This window comes from Aspergillus novofumigatus, assembly GCF_002847465.1.
Source record: "Aspergillus novofumigatus IBT 16806 chromosome Unknown P174scaffold_3, whole genome shotgun sequence".
NCBI classification, from domain to species: Eukaryota; Fungi; Ascomycota; class Eurotiomycetes; order Eurotiales; family Aspergillaceae; genus Aspergillus; species Aspergillus novofumigatus.
Window position 1 is genome coordinate 618891 of NW_020194276.1, and position 17493 is coordinate 636383.

Sequence of the window (17493 nt, forward strand, 5' to 3'; positions counted from 1 at the left end):
CGATCCGTGGTCCGGGGAGATCAAGATACCAGGAGTATCTTCACGTGCCTACCACCGATAGCAATGGATCCATCCATCTCCTTCTACTCGTCCCTACCTACGATTGATGAATCTTTGAATTATATCGACTACAGAGATAAAATATCAGTGTATCGGGATGTTCAGTGAATTCCATCAGTCTCTACATACAAGAACTTATTTCGTCCTGCTTTCCTGAAGCCTGAAAAGTCCAGCTAAACCCGAAATTCATCATTGCAACATGAAACCCGATAAAGCCCAGAAGTTGGATTTTTTTTGTCTTTTCTGTGATTTTCTCCTTCATTTGACAAGTGACTCCATATCTTGAAAGAAAGGCGTCGCTTTATTTAGATGTGAACGGTTCTCTTGGTATTCAAGGGCGCCTGACACATCACGCTCGTCAAGTCAAAGAGCTGTAGGTGACGCACTTGACAGTCTCAAGGAACTTCCAAATCTGCTGGTGATCTTCTGCTCCTTTGATGGTCAGCTCATAGCTCACAGCATTCCAATCAGCAGCGTAAGTCATGATGCGGACTTGCTGCTGATGGCTGAGAATACCGTCAGCGCCGACAGCATCCGCGATAATCTGACGCCAGAATGCAAAAGGCAGTCCGAAACGCCATTCTCGCTTACGAGAGCTGCGAGCGACCGAACTAGGATGGCTTTTACCCTTTCCTGAATGGGTTGGCTGGCTCGGCGGCGCGGATTCCTTTGTCTCTTGAGACTGGACGTCTTTGTCGTGGCCGTTGGTTTGCTGAGCCTGCTGAACTTGCTGCAAAGAGGGAAAGTTGACCTCAAAGTGCTTAGCACCGGGATGAAAGGGTCCGACAGCGGTAGGTTCGAAGAGTTCATATTCATCAAAGACGTATTCTGGACTGTGCTCCACGGTTTGTTCTTCTTCTTCTTCTTCGACCCTCTCGTCAGTCTCCTCTACGCCTGAGGGCTCCTCCTCAGAGGGAGCTTCGACGGCGCGATCTTTGTCGTTTAAAAGCAAAGCGCGGGAGACAGTCATCATCTTCAACGCGACTCTCCAGATATCGTTGCTGTGTACTCCCTCTTTCTTTAAAGCCTCAATACACACTCTCTTGGCGAGTCTGGCGTGCTCGATGTCCAGCTTCTTCTGCAGCTTGCGCTGTGCCGCATTCTGGTCATCGTCCTCACTAAGCTCGTCGTTTGCGGTGTCATAGTCAGACTTGTACTCGCGCACCAACTCGGCTTTGTCGAGGAGCTTGCATTCATTCGGACCAAGGCCGTCATTCGGGAGCCATATGATGCCCTTGCATTGCTCTGCTGCTTCTGGCAGGATGGGACCTTTGCCACTGGGTAGAAAAGCCAAGAGCTGCTCGGGACTGCGGTGCATGCTCAACATGCTTGACAGGTGCACGGCGCAACTGCTGGTCAAGTCGGTGTTGGAAATGATAAGGAACGGGACCGAGCGCAGGCCTCGAGTACAAGCATATCGCTTCAGCTCTGCATAGGTCAGCTTCTTCGTGGCGCAAGTAGCGTGAGAAGAACCTAAAAGAGCATATTATCAGTGTAAGCTACTTAAGACGACTGAATGCTTGACTTACCATTCTGCTGTGCAACCTTGCTCTTCTTGGGCGATTGCTTCGAAGACGCCTTCTTGGTAGCTTCGTTTTCCTTGCCGTTGATCTTGAGGTTCTCCCGCTCGTCTGCGATGGCGTCACCTTCGTTGTCTGCCTCGCCGCTCATCCCAACGACGGCATCGGCATCAGCTTCCAGAAAGTCCAGGTCGCTCTGCATGTAAACACGCGCGAGTACCTCAATGCCCTTCGGTCCAAGTGGATTATTTCCAAGATCGAACTTCTTCAGCAAGAAACAGTTTTTGAACGAGTCAAGAAAGTCGTACCATATCTCCTGCTCTTTGGGGGTGCAAACCACAAGGTTGTTGTGGGAGATGTCCAATTCTCGAAGATCGGCAATACTAAGCTTGATCACTGCAGATAGCTTCCGAAGCGACACCACCGTGAGCTGGTTGCCCTGTAAATGCAACTCGATCACCTTGGCAGAGCCCTCGGGGTGCTCCTCGTCGCGGTACTTCATGCAAGCGATCAGGTCATCAATGAATTCGGCAAAGCCCTCGTCAGTGAGTTCCTTGCCCGAAACATCGATTTCCACATTCGGATCTCTTGCCGCAGCTTTCGCGCCAACACCTGGTGTGATTCTCTTTTTCTGCGAGGCGGCAAGTGTCAGTATGTGCCTCTGGATATCCAGGTTACGGGAGGGTCTCACCAAATCCTTGGACACAACCTGTCCGGCCTTAAGGCCCGTGATTTTCCTCTGTCGGTGCGGCGTTAGTCCGCATCATAGCGAAGGTCATCTTGGAAAGGGACAAACTTACAGCTGAGTAGTTCAACTTACCCATCTTGGGCAGTCGTCAGATCGACGTTTGTCCTGTTCAGAAGCAAGCATCAGCCTTGGTCCTCGAGTTAAGAAGGTGTCGAAGCTCGACAGTTAGGCACTGTGAGGGACTCCCAGAAGCCCAAGACGCGATTGATGTGCATGCAGATAGGTATAGAAGAACTGCACTTACCTTGGTGGTCAGGGAGTATTAAGATGGTTGAAGTGCAATGCCAACACGCTCAGGGAATCTCGCGAGAAAGATGTCTAGAGAGGTAAGAGGCAGCAGTTAACTCGCGAGATCAGAGACTGCGATGTGAATAACGCACCATAAGATGATAACAGGGCCCCTCTTGGAAATGGGAGGCTTGTATACCTATCTTGTCTTCTTTGATGGATTCAGAGAAGGTGGTTGTGTGAGATGACAGACAAAGGAGAATGAGAGAGAGAAAAGACATAGGTAGGTTGTTTTCTCTCTGAATGTTTACATCTCGAGTCATCTGGTGGGATGTCCTGTCTCCAGGACGCGCTAGGCGTTGAGATTCACGGAGGTTGCCATGCCTTCTAGCGAGACCATTCACTGTTGTGCTTTCTTTCTACTGTCTGTTGCTTTCGCTGGGCTTCTCTACAAGGATCGTAGGCAGTGAAAGGCCTGAAGCAGGATAATAGTAGATAGAACGAAGCCCCTTTGAATCCTTTGTTAAAATATCTAATAAAGACATGATGGATCTGCTACAGTCTCATATATGTATGGTATACAGATATGCGAGTCCATTCTCGTAACTTACCCTTGAACTTCGACAAACAACACAAATCAAATCTCACCAGTCTCATATTCCATATATCTTTCCTCCCACCCTTGTGCGGCATTCGCCAGCTCCTTTGTATTACCGTCTAGAAAAAATTGACAATGTCTTTGAATTCATCCAGCAAAGCAGGGTCGATGTCATCCCAGTCCTTTGGCACCTCTGGTAGGTTCGCGGGTCCCTGAACGCTGCGGCTTGTCTTTATAGCGGTTGCAACTTGCCCGCGAGGAATCTGATAAGGCTCGTCGTGCTTCGTTCTCTTCGCCATTCTTTCGTCAGAGAGGACTCCTTCACATTGCCATGAGAGGTTCCTCTTTCGTCCGCTGTGCTCATCTGAGACTCGAGATGGGTCGAGTGCTTTGTCGACGTTGGTCCCAGAAGTCCTTGGAATATCGTTCCCATTGGACACTGCATTTCGTTCAAAAGCGGAATTATCTGGTGGCACTAATGTCTGATCCTGCTTCCCCGTGGCTGATGTGGCAGTGTAGATTTTGACTTGTTCTGGCGAGTCGATGGATGAAGGTTGAACTGGATACGTGAACAAATCGTCGACGTCAGTCCAGGTATCATCCGCCTCGGTTATATCATCGCATTTGCTGGCAAAGGTTTCGGTCTTCTCGTTTACTTGAGTCGTTATGCCCGTACTACAACCGACCAGCAGCTTTGATGGCGAGGGCAAGTCGTCAAAGCTATCATCACCATAGTCACTTGAGAAATACTGAGGTTTGGAGACATGACTCGTGGAGGCGAGATTGACGAAGGCTCCACTATCAGTGATGTCTAAGTCAATGCTCGTGGATTCCACATCCTTTGTCCGTGTCTTGCCACTTCCCTTATCCCGAGCCTCAATCGTCGAGGTCCTTCCAGCCTTTGTTCTAGGAATGCTGGCTGAGAGTGTCAGCTGGTTAAGTCCACTCTTCTGCGGATTGCCGTTAGCAGACTGCTTCCGGGCGGCTTTGTGAGGCTTCTCGAGGCCTTCTCGGCAGCAGAGATGCTTGCATCTATCCATGGTTCAGCTCCGTTTGGTATGCATTACAATCGGCTGGTACCTACGTTGTCTTGTCCCTGCACCTGTGGTTACACGCATATCTGCCGTTGACTAGTCGAGACGGCTCTTTTTCATTTTCAGTAGTTGGATTCACAGAGTTGCATTCTTTCGAGCCTTTCTCCTCAATCCGACTGCGGGGTGTGCCGGTTGACTGGTTGACGGCAGCCCAGCTGCTTGCCTCGTCTGCTCGATATCCTTTAGTCTGTGTCTACGACAGGCTGGGCGGGGGCATACCTGTCTCCATCAAGTCATCAAAAAGCCAATCATCATTATCATCATTCTCGATACTATCATCCGCTCTGCGATCATTTGCGTTGATTGGAGTGTCGTCAGCATCCCGACTTGGGACACTCATCCTAGGCCCCTGCATTGACTCCACTGCTTGGCTTTCCCTTGGGCGAGATGGGAAAAAGACATTTGGCAGCTCAGGTTTCAGCTCCGCAGACATCAGAGTACCGGCTATGGAGTTCAGTGAAACGGCAAGAGGCACGGTTAAAGCTAGAGGTCTGTCATACCGATCTCGTCACACATCGCATAGCACGTTATATGCAGCCCTGGGCTCTTCAGTTCTGCATCTAGGGGTATTTCCTGACTCTGCCGAAGTTTATTTGCACTATAAGGTCGTCAGCTCGGCAGAGTGATTGTGAGGGCCGACCAGTCATACCTGATACGCCGGAAATCTATCAGATGGCCGTCGGAGGTCTCTGCTAAGAAGCAGACATATACAGGTCGCCGTTGGAAGAACGTCGGAGTTTTCTCATTCATGAACGCAATCTCGGCCTTGAATCGTATTCTTACAGGTTTTCCGGGTTTGATTTCCTAATAAGCCATCAATGGGACCATCTCGACAAGGGATCAGAGCAACGTACCTTTCCTACCAACTTGACATTCACTCTAAGTTTAGGAAATTCGGCAACACGGGCAAGTAGTTTCATCCCGAACGGCGGATTCCTACTCATGATCATATCAATGCGATGGGGCTCTATAGCTTCCAGGGCATCAATACTGGTAATCCCAGCTGCCGCAAGTTTTCTCACTGCCACGATACCGACTTGGTCGATTTGCTTCATCTGCAGAGGACAGTTATCCCAAACCTTGGCCCCAAAGCTTCTTGCGAGCTCGAGGGCATTTCTGGCGGCGATTGAGTCTTCAAGGGAGATTTGGCAATCTATCAAGCATCGAATGAGTCTATTAATATGAGAGAACACGAAATTCTTGTCCTGTTGAAAAGCAAACTTGTGTTTCTGATATTGCTCGCCGTCCGGATACTCGACCCCACCGAGCTCTGACTGGATGAGCAACAGGATCTTATGAGCTGGGAGCGCTATGTCAACTTTCACCGGGAACCTTATACCATTGACACGGTTCAGTTCTTTATACAGCGACTTCTCGCCTGCCTTGAGCCGTATCTCGCGGAATTCTTCTGCTTCCGCAATTGCAGCAAGCTGAATAAAACCGTCAGAGTGTTTCCTATCTTCAAACAGAGGGACGGGCTGACCTACCACTTGAGATATAGTTGCGTGAGGTTTCAGCGCGAGTAAAGTCTTCATGGTATCGAACCGTACATAGTACCGAGCCATGGCATCTCCGAAGGGCGTGGACTTGAGACGGTCAGAAGCAATTAGTCCAGTCTCTTGCAAAAGTTTGATATCTTTCTCGCAGATCTGCCTAAGCATTTCGTCTTCATCATCCTTTGTGGCCCCTTCTTTGAGGTGATAATGCTTTGGATTTCTTCTCAGCCTGACAAACAGGAAGGTACCCGCAAGCCATCTGACCGCGGAATCGACATCAGTGACAGCCCCTAGTCCAATCTCAGCGTTCAAGTGATCGATCAGGTTGAGATGCAAACAACTCTCGAGGGTCTCAGACCCGGATACAAGTTTCTCATAATGTTGAACTCGTTCCTTTCTCGTCATGATCACTGCAATAGCGCTATCGTCGAATTGAGGTCGACCAGCTCGACCGAGCATCTGCATCATCTCGAGATCGGAGTATTCCTTGCAGCCGCCATCCTGCCAACCTACTGTACCTTTGATAATAACAAGGTGGCATGGGAGATTGACTCCCACTGCCAGGGTTGAGGTACAGCAAATGACGGCGATATGTGCCTGCAGGTACCCAGACTCAACGGTGTGGCGATCAGCAGGGTCAAGACCGGCATGATGAAATGCAACTCCTGCCATAAGCGTGGCTGTGCCTCCAGTTAGCTCTATATCTACGAATTGGAGATCAGTGCATACTTCTGAGGTCTGCATTGTGGGCTTCGAGATGCTTGCCAGATACTTTCCATAACCTTGCCGGAGGGTTGGTCATGGACCATAGACGAGCAAGCTCTTTTGCGGTAGCGATGCATGAATTCCTGGTACAACAGAAAATCATGATTGGCTTCCTACATGAATGGCTACCTAAAATATCGGGGAGCCTATAGACTTCAGTATCTCCGCGACAGGACAAAATTTGCAAGCTTACTTCGAACTGCATAACTTGTCGAAGGCAAAATCATTGCTATGCGACTGATAACCGTACACAAACTTCTGGAGCTTGACGGGACGAAAATCCTCCCCAAAGTGCTCTCGGTGCGCAGGTACATGTTGGTTCGTTGCGTCTTTCCCGAGCCAGCTCGCAATATCCCCCGAGTTTGGGACCGTAGCACTCAGAGCGACGAAGCGAACATTGGACCCGAATGTCTTCATTCTTGACACAACCGCTTCCAGCGTCGCACCACGAGCCTCCTTGAGAATGTGAACCTCGTCGATCAGGAAGAGCTTGACCAATTGCATCAGGCCCGCATGATCTTTCCACTTCCGAGTCATGCTGTCCCATTTCTCGGGTGTAGTAACGATGATCTGACTGTTCTGGACACTCCTGAGCTGCGTATGGTCGGTATCGCCAGTTAGCTCCGCACACTGGAGTCCCAAGGACATGAACTTCCTGTTCCAGTCCCGAAACCGCTCGGAGCACAGAGATTTGGTCGGTGCCTGATAGACGACCTTGAAGCGCTCATCTTTCAAGGTGCTGAGCAGGCGACAGATCGCCAATTCCATGATGACCGTCTTACCACTTCCAGTAGGAGCTGCCAGCACAATATTGTCGTCGGTCTTGTAGACTCGCTGGAAACATTTCGACTGTACAGCATTGAACACCGGGAAATGAAAGATGGACCGGTAGCTATCCGGAAGCTCATGTATTGAGACAAGGACAATTCCTCTAACTGACATGGGGATATTTTCGAAGGGGCTCTTTTGACATTGCGCTGTACTTATCAATATTGTAGAACTTCCATGCGATGGCGATTCTTCCTCATGCGGTAATTGGTCTTCGTGGTACTGTCTCGAAGGCCCCTTCGCTTGATACTCTCGCTCCCGATGAATTACAATCGTCTTTCCCGGCTGCAATCGACTGAGCGGACTAGAAGGTGACCCCAGACCTAGATCCGATGAGCTAGAATCCAAGTTTCGGAGCGGCGTTATGTGGGAGCTCGCTGCGTTCATTAGCTTTTTATACAGGGTAGGCGAGGCATGAGCGTACTCTGGAAAAATCGAGATACGTGCTTCTCACCATAATTTCTCTGTTGCACCGATGGATAGTTCATGTTAACCGGCTGCCTCAATGGATTTCGGTTGCTTTCATCCGACTGAGCAAGCAGTTCGAGGTCTGGAATCTTTCAGTCAGCTCAATCCACGACACCAATGTATCAACTCGTCGCAGTCAAAATTACTCACCAAAGGCGTCCAGTTGATGATCATCGCTACGGAAGGACTGCAAATCCGGACCAACAAGCTGGCTACAGGGGTCGACATTCTCAGATTCATGACCTCGAGGTCTGTTCCAAGGTTGGGAGATCTGAGCGCCTTCGATAAGTCTTTGATCGATAATTGCTTTTGATGTAGACAATCCAGGTTGGGGCCGCCTTGCACCCATCGGCCTTTGGTTGGAAGCACTATGTCGTGTTATTGAGAAGGGCTGGTGAGACTTGCGCCCCATGATGATCGACAAGGGACAGACAGTGTCCAGCTTTAAGAAGCTTTAAACGGAGAAGATGAGTGCAAGAGACTCAGTGGAACAGCAGCAAGCCCCGAAATGAGGGGGCCAGGCGGGTGGGTATAGATGCCCCAGGCGAGAAGAGCACGTGGGTGAACTCGATGCAGAGTTAACAAGACAATCATTGAATCAAGTGCTGTTAAATATCCTTGGGACGAGAAGCTCGACGTCAAGCTCGTTCATATCCATTCATTCAACCTTATACACTCATACACATCAGGACATCTCCCATGACTCATGCTATATGAAGATATAATAACCATCACTAAACAACCAAAATCAAACCATGGTCACAAAAGGTATAGAGTACAAGGACTTGCTACGCTTCCTTCCAAAAGAAATGCAATGACTCGGAGTCGGACATTCTTATTTACTTCTCGATATCACGGATACCGGAGCAACGCTAAATATTGACAAGGTGAATGCGGGTTTTGCTTCGAAGTCGATAGGCTCACTCGTCCCGTGACTGCTTATCGAAATAGCCGCCGCTTGCAGTGCGGCCAGAGCTGATTCTAGCAACGCCTGGCGACGTGGGTCTGGAGGTGGACAACCCAGCTTGAGACAGGAATGGGGTGCTCGGGAGTTTTATCGAGAATTCGTTCTGCGGACCTGCGACAGGTGAAGTCTCATCACTCTTGGCTTCCTTCTCAAACCGCTCGATCCGAATTGGCGGTGGACGGATGCCGTGAGCTTTAGTAGGACTGGAATCTAAGCTGGAATCCTCATAGAGGAATGTGGCCACAAGCACCGCGAAAGTCCCAAGAATGAACTGAAGAAGGAGTCAGACGTCAGTAACCATGCGCAGAAGTTCGTGATCGAGTGAGATACATACGTTCCCTGTGAGTTCAAAACCAAACAACCAAACACTCCCCAAAGTGCTGAGGACAATGCTAATAGCAGTGGCCATGTTTCTTGCGTCCTTGTACGCGTGGCTGATACAGAAAGAGGTCGTGATGCCCCCAATAGCCTGGACCACGATAGTCGACCAAACAACCCAATTATAGCCCGCAAAGAAGCCGTTTGCGGCGACCTTTTCCCCGTCGAGGAAGACGACACCGATGAAGAGGGCCGGGAACAAAGAATACACGGACAACTGCACATTACGCACCCACAGAGAGGTGGTCTTTACGCTGTCTTTTAGTACTTTCTCAAAGTACACACCGGCGAGCCCCGAAGCGACGCAGGCCCCAATCGTGGCCAGCAGACCAACTGTGCTGTTCAATCGGGGCAGGGCGGTCAATAAGTCCTCTTCAATGCCCTCGTAGGTTGCTGAACGCTTGTGCAAATTGGCGCGTTTCCCTCTAACGGCTTTCCATTCTTCGAATGAGCGGGGGAAAGAGTGATGCACGGCCTCGTGATCCAGTGAGATTTCATCGGTTGTTCCATCTGGCATTTGCACAAGATAGACGCCGACGAGAAGAAGAATCAGGAAACCCCATTTACGCAACGGTATAGCTCTCTTCAGGAGAAGAAGGCTAAAAATGGAGCCGACGAGGAGCTTCAACTGGTACGTCACCTGGAAGTTCGCGGCCCGCAAGTTGGAAAGTGCAATGTATTGCAAAGAGTTCGCGAGTGTGTATAAGCTGGCAGGAATGGCAAGTTTCCAACTGTCACCGGAGAACACAGTACTGGTCAACGAAGAGAGGAGCGACGTCGCAGGCATCGATGGGGGAGCTGATCTCGAAACTTCGTAGAGGGCCACCGTCAAGGAAATAGCAAGCTTGGTGACCTCGTTGAGAAAGACTGCGGTAGACGTGAGGTATCGTTTACCTCCAGTGGGAGGCATGACTCGGGAATAATGCAAAAGCTGTTATAGAATGGGATTTAGCTGAGTGTCACTCTTGCTCAAAGTCGAAGAAAAACTTACCAGTACGAACGCCGTATATTGAACCGTCAGCTACAAAGGAGGTCAGTAAATAGAAACTTAAATCCCCAAGTTCTGACTCGGCGCAGTTCAAAAAGAAACACGCAGTCCAACCAAAATGCCTCAGGAAAGACTAACCAGTATCCAAGAGGAACGTCTCAAAACGCCTCCCAGACCTGAAGACTGGCCCCGAGTGTGTTCCCCCATTGTGACAACACTACTGTAGGTGCCAGCGCCTGAAAAGTGTCCGCAACACAACCCACTGGAAGATGCAAGTTGTTGGTGATATTAGCCTGTGATTCTGATTCGGAAGAAAGGGTCGTTAAGAAAATGCCGAGGGTCGAGAAATAAGTTGTGCGCGTGCCGATGGACAGGGAAGGGTAAATCTTTCACGGTTCTTCACACTAGGCCATGCAGTCCGCCAGCAAACTGCCGCTGAGAAGACAAAAAGCGGCGTTTGTCCTCAGCGTAAGGTAGACAAAAGCCCCTCGGAGCGCGTATTTAGACGAAAACCAGGGGTGATTTCGCACAGGGCGGTCGGATGGAAATAACGACGACGTCAGATAGCCTAGATAATACCTGAAGACCAAGAATGAAAATGGCCTGGCCAGCAAGCGGTTGTCAGCATAAATAGAGACCTCCCCTGCGACGAGCACCTTCCAAGATACGGACAGGCAATCCACCAGGAGAGCGCTCAGTGATTCTGTGTGGATTCTGGGGTACCACAATTACCAGCTGGGGGCGGTGTGTGGGCCACGGAGAGGGTCTAAGTCTAGGTAGGGTAATAATACTGATTCTAGTTCTCGCTTTGAGTCTTGAGTCTCTTGACTCCCCCTTGTCCGCCAATCGACCAGTGACAACTACTGATGATCCGCAGTCCACCAGCTCGCCAGTTTTTAGGCGAGCCAACGAAGGAAAAATAGGCCAATGCATCGATTGACGTCCTTGATCCACTACATGAAAAGTAATCTTTGCCATTGATATTATCTAGTTGTTACCTGTTAACTTGTTCCTCCGTAATACTTTGGCTTGGCCTAGATCAAGTCCAGCTCCAGGGTCTGACGTCAGAGCCCAGTCTCGTCTCACAATGGGACGATCATCCTCGCCTCCAGTTTAGCCTGACTTGCTGGGGATCCAAGGCGCTCTTTCGCTGCAAGTTGGCAAGCCACATCACCCAGCAGCACACAGCCTGAATCGTGGGCTTGGTGACATTATCCTTAAAACAAACAGAAGTCCTACACACTACACTGTCCCTGATTAATTTGCATACTAGAACGAGTTCCCCAACAGTGAATGCATTTGCTTGTAGTTGAAGCCCTGGATGATATACAATTGGCTTTGTAGACAGAGTGATCATATAGATTCCATGAAATAAGGGAGTCAGTAAGCCAGCGTATTTCGATGCAGACTTGTCATTTGCCTTCCTTTTATAGTGCATTGCAGTAGAATGATGAAATGGTATGCCTTGCATGCAAGACATCGTCAGATTTAAAGGAAATATACTAAAGTCATGTGGTATATGTTGCAAACTCGCGGTGGAGCATTGACAATGCTCTGACATAAGATATGATCCGCTTGATGTGGAGGGAATGAAGAACATGTTATAAACAAGAACAAAGTAAGGAGAGATCATAAGTGAGTGGCAGCTCCAGATGTGCGAGATTATAGATAAGGGAAAGAAAATCAACGATAGTGATAGGTCAATATCACCACCTATCTAGTGTACAGCAGCTAAACTGCGACTGGCTTGGTTCCAGTCAAGTGCCCAAATTGGAAACTCATTTCCCTCTCCCGACTCTTCAGCTGCGTCTAAGGCAATCGCCTCGCTGCTATCTGTGCGTCTTCTGGAGTGCCTTCTCTGAGCCTGAGGCACGGCGGGAGGAGGACGACGTGGGGGCGGTTTCTGTGATGGAAGGGGTGAGAATCGGTGTATAGGCAGTGTCGGGGTCAGCGGTGATGCCCCGCTGGTAGCGGGAGATGGTAGGCTTTCGGAGTACGCCACGCTTGCGCGACCTGAGTTGATCGTTTTCTGTTCAGCATCAGAAGCAGCGCCCTGAGAAATAGTACCGTCCTTGTCATGGTAGGTTGCACCTTGATCTGCCCGTGACGGACGCTGAGGTGGCAGCCCGGGACTTAATCGCAAGAAGGTGTGCGAGCCGTAGAAAGAGTCACGGGAAGGCGAGGAAAGCATTGAACCCTGGTCAGGCTCGAGGCTGGTGTTATACTGTGCCTGCTGAAATATACTCGGTGTGATCTTCCCTTTCCGCTGTCTCATCGCCTCCAGAAGATGTTCTTCCTGTCTTGTCACTGCCATCACTCGACTTCTCCTATCGCGTTCTTTTTGAGATAGGGGCGGATTCCTGAATTGACTGAAGATATCATCATTATCAGGCTCGGAGATGGTAGGTATGCCGCTTGACCGACGAGATCGGCTTTTCTTTGTCGCAGAAGATAATTGGCCCGCTGAAGACATTGATGGGTTTCGATGGATAGATGAGTTGTTCGGGAGGATCTGTGAGCTACCCTTGCTGGACATCTTCGATACGTCCACCCGTCGTAATGTCGAGGCCCGTGTTGCTTGCGCGGCGGAGGCCATACAGATCTCTGCGTCAAACTCATCTTCAAATGTGACGATGCTGTCTCTTGCTGTAAGATTGCGAGGTTCGCCTAGGTCCTTGCTTGGCGCCTCATCTCCATCGCTTTCATCTTCCGAGGATGAAAGGCACAGAACACTGGAGTTGTTTAAATCGACATTCCTTAATGTGCTCTTGCTGCTTTTCTTTGACATTAATCCCTTGTCGACGGCCGAGTCTTCCCGCGTGGCAGACTTGCGTGTGTTTGACGAGTCTGATTTGCGGTTTGGCCTTGGAAAGGTGCAAGTTTTTGGAGACAAGTATGTTTCTTTACTCCAGCCTCCAACAGAGCCACTGGACGACATCTTCCGCAATGCTTTCTCTGTGGATTTGGGACCAGGGGCTCGCGTATTTCTTGGGCTTTGTGAACTCAAGACAGATGGTCCGGATTGCGCTGATTTGATTGACTTGAGACTTTTGGCGTCATAATATTTGTCGAGGGCCATATCGAATTCGCTAGTCCTCACCGTTCGTTCAAAGGACGCGCCCAAGTAATCCATATTCTTTGACTCACGAACTGCTGAGGTTATTTTTGCGCTATCGTTCTCCTGAAGGGTATCTAGCTGACCGGCAGGCGCTCGTGTGGGTGGTGTTTTCGTGGGTCGCTTCGCAACCGTAGGCGGTTCTGGTCCCTTCATTTGAGTGGAAGGATATTCAGAAGTCACCGAGATTGGAGACGGAGAGCTCGTCAGGCGCTGCGGGGACAAAAGAGGCGCGGCAGTCTCTCGCGGTTTGGGAAACAATAGAGAAAGATCAATCCTTGGTGGCCGCATTTTCCGCTTTGATTCCTTGACGGATGTTTTGGCTTGTCTTAGGCTCATTCTCGAATCTAAATTTGATCCTCGGCCCGGACTGGCACCACCCTGTTGCGACTCGCGACTCCTTGCTGCTGCCCCGGTGCTCGAATGTGACGAACACTGCTCAACGGTGGGTTCTCTCGAACTGAAATAGGAGAAAAGAGTCGACGATGACCCGAACTGATGGATTTTCTTCGATGATTTCGGAAGAGGAGGACTACTAACATCTTGCGACAGATACTCTTGTCCCAAAAGCGGGGACGATGCTCTGACGCGAAGGTGCTGGGGTGGTAGGGTTGTGTCAAGATTGGCCGACGGAAAAGGGACGAATGTGCCGCTTTTTGTCGATTTGTTTTCTGATGTTCTCATGAAACTGGCCCGGACATTTCTCCTTGTGTCATCTTGCTTATGTTCCTGGAATGAGGCGTCTGTCGTTCCCAAGATCTTGTGGGCTTTCGATGATTTCTCGCATCTCAGGTTCTCCTGACTCCTGCTGCTCGTTCGCATTCCTGTGGTCTGAGCATTCATACTCGACGACCTCAGCGGAATTGTCAATGACGGCTGAGACATGACGCAATTCAGTTTGCTGGGCCACGCCAGCAGATGTTATAGTTTCGTGAAGGGAATTTGAGTCGGGAACTGAAGCCAAGGTGCAATATCGAAACGTCGCAATTCAAATCTGGCACGTCGTCCTCGTCGGCTGCTGTTATCGCAAAGGCGTTCCGGAGATGCTGCTCTTCTGCTTTCCAAGGACGGCCTTGTCGAGAATCGTCTGGTTTCGGGTGGTTAAGCAATCTCTAAAGGATATTTAGGATAAAGAGGGAGTAGAAGTAAAGTATGGGTAGTAGATCTTCGAAAAGGAATCAGAGTTCAGCTTCGTAGCAGGAACATCCTTCGAGAGGTCACCCTTATGCTTTTCAATGATGCACAAGAACAAGTGAACAGGGAGTCAATTGAGACACCAATTTCTGGCCGTGCGAGCCTAGATATTCGGTTGGGGCTATTGGTTGATCGTCTGGTATCTGGGGACGAAGAGGGGAGTACCTGAGGGACTTCCACTTCCAGCTAAGGGGTTACGTATGGGAAGGAAAAAGGTTGTTCGAGCGCCAACATCTTAATTGCATTGGCTAATCCACATCCGATACTCGATGGAGAAAGGAGTCGAGGGAGATCCGCCAAAAGTATCGCACGAGTTTAATTTGTCATAGTAAAAGTGGGCTGTGTGGACTGTGGGACGTCAATGGTGAGCAACACCGCCCAAGCGCTAAGTACCTGTGTGATAACTGGATTGCACTATCACCTCGGGCTGGTTCTGACCAGCATCAAATAACAATGCACAGAAGACGGCACGTTTGGTCGAAACGAGACTTGTGTGAGCCTTGGTAGAGGCCGTGTAATGGGGATACCGTCAGCTAGCAAGTACAGGAAAGGAAATCATCGACAGGCACGCGGCGGCGATCCGTCGATGGACGGATGGACTCCATGGTTCAACTAATTGAAATAAATCCACTTAAGTCTCTTAGAAGTTAGTGCCTCGAGATTAGCGGCTAGATATCATTGATTATTTCAGAACAATTGTACGAAGAACCAGGACCGCGTTCAGAGATGAAATAATAACAATGTCTACCTTAAGACTAGGGATAGGTTACTCCGTGTCGAGTACAGTATGTTGGGATTCCCAGGGGTTCTGTTATTATTATAAGTCCTACAGTATTGGTCTCAACCTCAACCAGGGTTTGATGATCAATGTGAGAAGTGAGGAAAGATAGCTTATTACTTTCCCTCCGCATACTTCTCTAGTTTCCAGGAGATTTTCTAAGATTTCAATAGTCGGAGAATGGATTCGTGATCGTCCTTCAGAATCGGGAGACAATGAGACGTATTGGGCGGTTTTGATGCGGAACGTGCTTTTCAACGCGGACTGCTTCAAGATATGCAGTCTCTTGTCTGCGAATTTATGGCATCTCTCTACGATCGTGACTTTTCTCGATGTACCTTCTCTTTGTATGATATCAACTCGGCGATTCGGGACGATAAACATGACGAAACTGCACAGTGCAGTAATAATAGTCATTGGCTGTACCAGTAATTCCGCGAAACAGGGTGGACACTGACATGAGAGTTTAAGGGGTAAAACCACCCGCTTGGGACTTCATCCTCCACTGGTTCTGCCACCAACTCGATCGATGGGCCTAATAATATTAGTGCTAGATATTAATTATGGAGCTACTCCGTGCCAGGAACTGGTTCATGGCTTGAACTATTATTCGGCTTGCCTCAGTCCTGAATTTCCTGATTGAAGTTGGAATCGACGCCGATCACCCTCCCGCTCACCAAGACCTCACTCTGGCATGAGGCAGGCTTGCCTCCAGGCTGAGTAGCCAGGGGCCAAGTGCTGCTGATTGGAAGACGTCCCTGCTCTATGCTCGATCCAGAATAGAGGAAACTCTGCCAGGTAGAATACTGCAAGTCCTCAGGTAGTAAAACATACGCAGTCTAAACTGATTTCCTTCTCCGGTAATCGAGCTGCTTCAGAGTTCAGACACTAACAGAACTTCACAAGATCCTTTTTCCACAAACCAGTAAGATGAAGTCCGGTTTGATTGTTGGGCATGTGCGCCTTGTTTTCTGTCCAACGATCGACATACAATCGTTGCAATGCATGACATGACGGATCGCCGTCAATAGTCGACAGGTCCATTGGAAGAGTCCCAAAGAAGTGAAGAGGTCGTTAACTAGACCTATCGCCCATAAGGGCAAGATGTGCATCACTGGCTTCTCAATTCGAGTCAGAGAAGCTCCGATACCTCAGCAACACGCCGACAGTGTTCGTGCTGGCCAGGACTTATTCTAAAGGCGCTAGTCTTTTTTCCGAACCAAGGTGAAGAACTCTCCACCGAAAGACGATGAATAGGGGAAACGGTCAACTGAGCCCACTCCTCATACAGAATCACATGGACCAGATTAACTTTATGCTAGGAAGGGAGAATGGACGTCACTAAAAGTCCACTGATGAGATGCGAATGATTGTCGTACCCCGGCATCGAGATCTGTTGGCACGTACCGAAATGCGAACAGGCGTAGATCAACTCACCCACTTGGTCGATTGTTGAAAGTTGAATTGTGAATTTCGAATACAGCTGAATCTACTGTTTGCAACATGCCCCAAGGGGTGGCAGTGCTGAGTCCAGGCAATAAGACCAGGTACAGAAATATCTCACAGAGCACAGAAGCCAGAACCACAGTCTTGTGTCATAAAAATATAAATAGAAGATCTACCGAATCCTGACAAATCCGTCGTTTCACCTAAGCCACCGACCACTCCTCCTCAGTATCCTTTCTATCTAGTATCTGCAGGCGCCATGCAGCTTTGACAGACTACAGAGCACCTGAACTACGGAGTATTGCTGGCGAAAGAAGCAAGGGATACTGCAGTGCAAAGAGCACGAAGATATATCGGAAATTTGGAATCATACCTGACTGGGAGAATTGGATCGATCCAGCAGCGGAGATCTCTTTGGCGTTGTTGATACATCACATCCATGGACCCAATGACACCGTTACTCTGTATGTCTCAGGTCCGTGTCATATACGGGACTCTGCGACCGGGATGATAAGACCTCTTTCGGCTCTTGACTCCCTTGTTGGGTAGATAAAGAATGGATAAGCTTCAACCAAGCTGCTTAGCCGGTTTCAGTCTCAACGGCGGCTTCGGGCTTGGGGATCCTGATAACATAAGCTCACTTGTTCCGTACACATGTTCTATGTACTATCATTATTGTGGAGGACTACTCTCAAGCGTCAGGTATCACAATAGCCAGCTGTGGAAATCGGAAGCAACCCGGTCTTTCGACGAGTTGAACATGGAACATCTTGCTTCAGCCAAGTGGTCAAACGAGGCGGGGCTGCAGGAGTCGCAGCTAGT

General features: G+C 49.4%; 4 protein-coding genes across 4 annotated transcripts; all 4 read right to left on the bottom strand.

Moving 5' to 3' along the window:
* Positions 1–97: 97 nt before the first annotated feature.
* Positions 98–2416, bottom strand: P174DRAFT_386148 (uncharacterized protein). The gene is made up of 4 exons (XM_024823290.1): positions 2381–2416; positions 2272–2319; positions 1590–2211; positions 98–1533 (listed from the first exon to the last, which is right to left on the bottom strand). The coding sequence occupies exons 1-4, from the start codon at positions 2402–2404 to the stop codon at positions 419–421; spliced, it is 1809 nt and encodes a 602-aa protein (XP_024683606.1). The 5' UTR covers positions 2405–2416; the 3' UTR covers positions 98–418.
* A 729-nt stretch (positions 2417–3145) lies between these two features.
* On the bottom strand, positions 3146–8318 carry P174DRAFT_449529 (putative DEAD/DEAH box DNA helicase (Mer3)). The gene is made up of 11 exons (XM_024828855.1): positions 7956–8318; positions 7762–7887; positions 6703–7714; positions 6474–6592; positions 5736–6424; positions 5103–5678; positions 4898–5052; positions 4749–4846; positions 4468–4692; positions 4239–4416; positions 3146–4186 (listed from the first exon to the last, which is right to left on the bottom strand). The coding sequence occupies exons 1-11, from the start codon at positions 8215–8217 to the stop codon at positions 3274–3276; spliced, it is 4353 nt and encodes a 1450-aa protein (XP_024683607.1). The 5' UTR covers positions 8218–8318; the 3' UTR covers positions 3146–3273.
* A 153-nt stretch (positions 8319–8471) lies between these two features.
* Positions 8472–10552, bottom strand: P174DRAFT_122386 (putative UDP-galactose transporter). Its single transcript, XM_024821073.1, has 4 exons — positions 10277–10552; positions 10142–10171; positions 9107–10081; positions 8472–9043 (listed from the first exon to the last, which is right to left on the bottom strand). The coding sequence occupies exons 1-4, from the start codon at positions 10343–10345 to the stop codon at positions 8726–8728; spliced, it is 1392 nt and encodes a 463-aa protein (XP_024683608.1). The 5' UTR covers positions 10346–10552; the 3' UTR covers positions 8472–8725.
* Positions 10553–11855: 1303 nt separating this feature from the next.
* On the bottom strand, positions 11856–14138 carry P174DRAFT_366626 (uncharacterized protein; the record flags this gene model as incomplete). Its single annotated transcript, XM_024822120.1, has 1 exon — positions 11856–14138. The coding sequence occupies one exon, from the start codon at positions 14136–14138 to the stop codon at positions 11856–11858; it is 2283 nt and encodes a 760-aa protein (XP_024683609.1).
* Positions 14139–17493: the final 3355 nt, after the last annotated feature.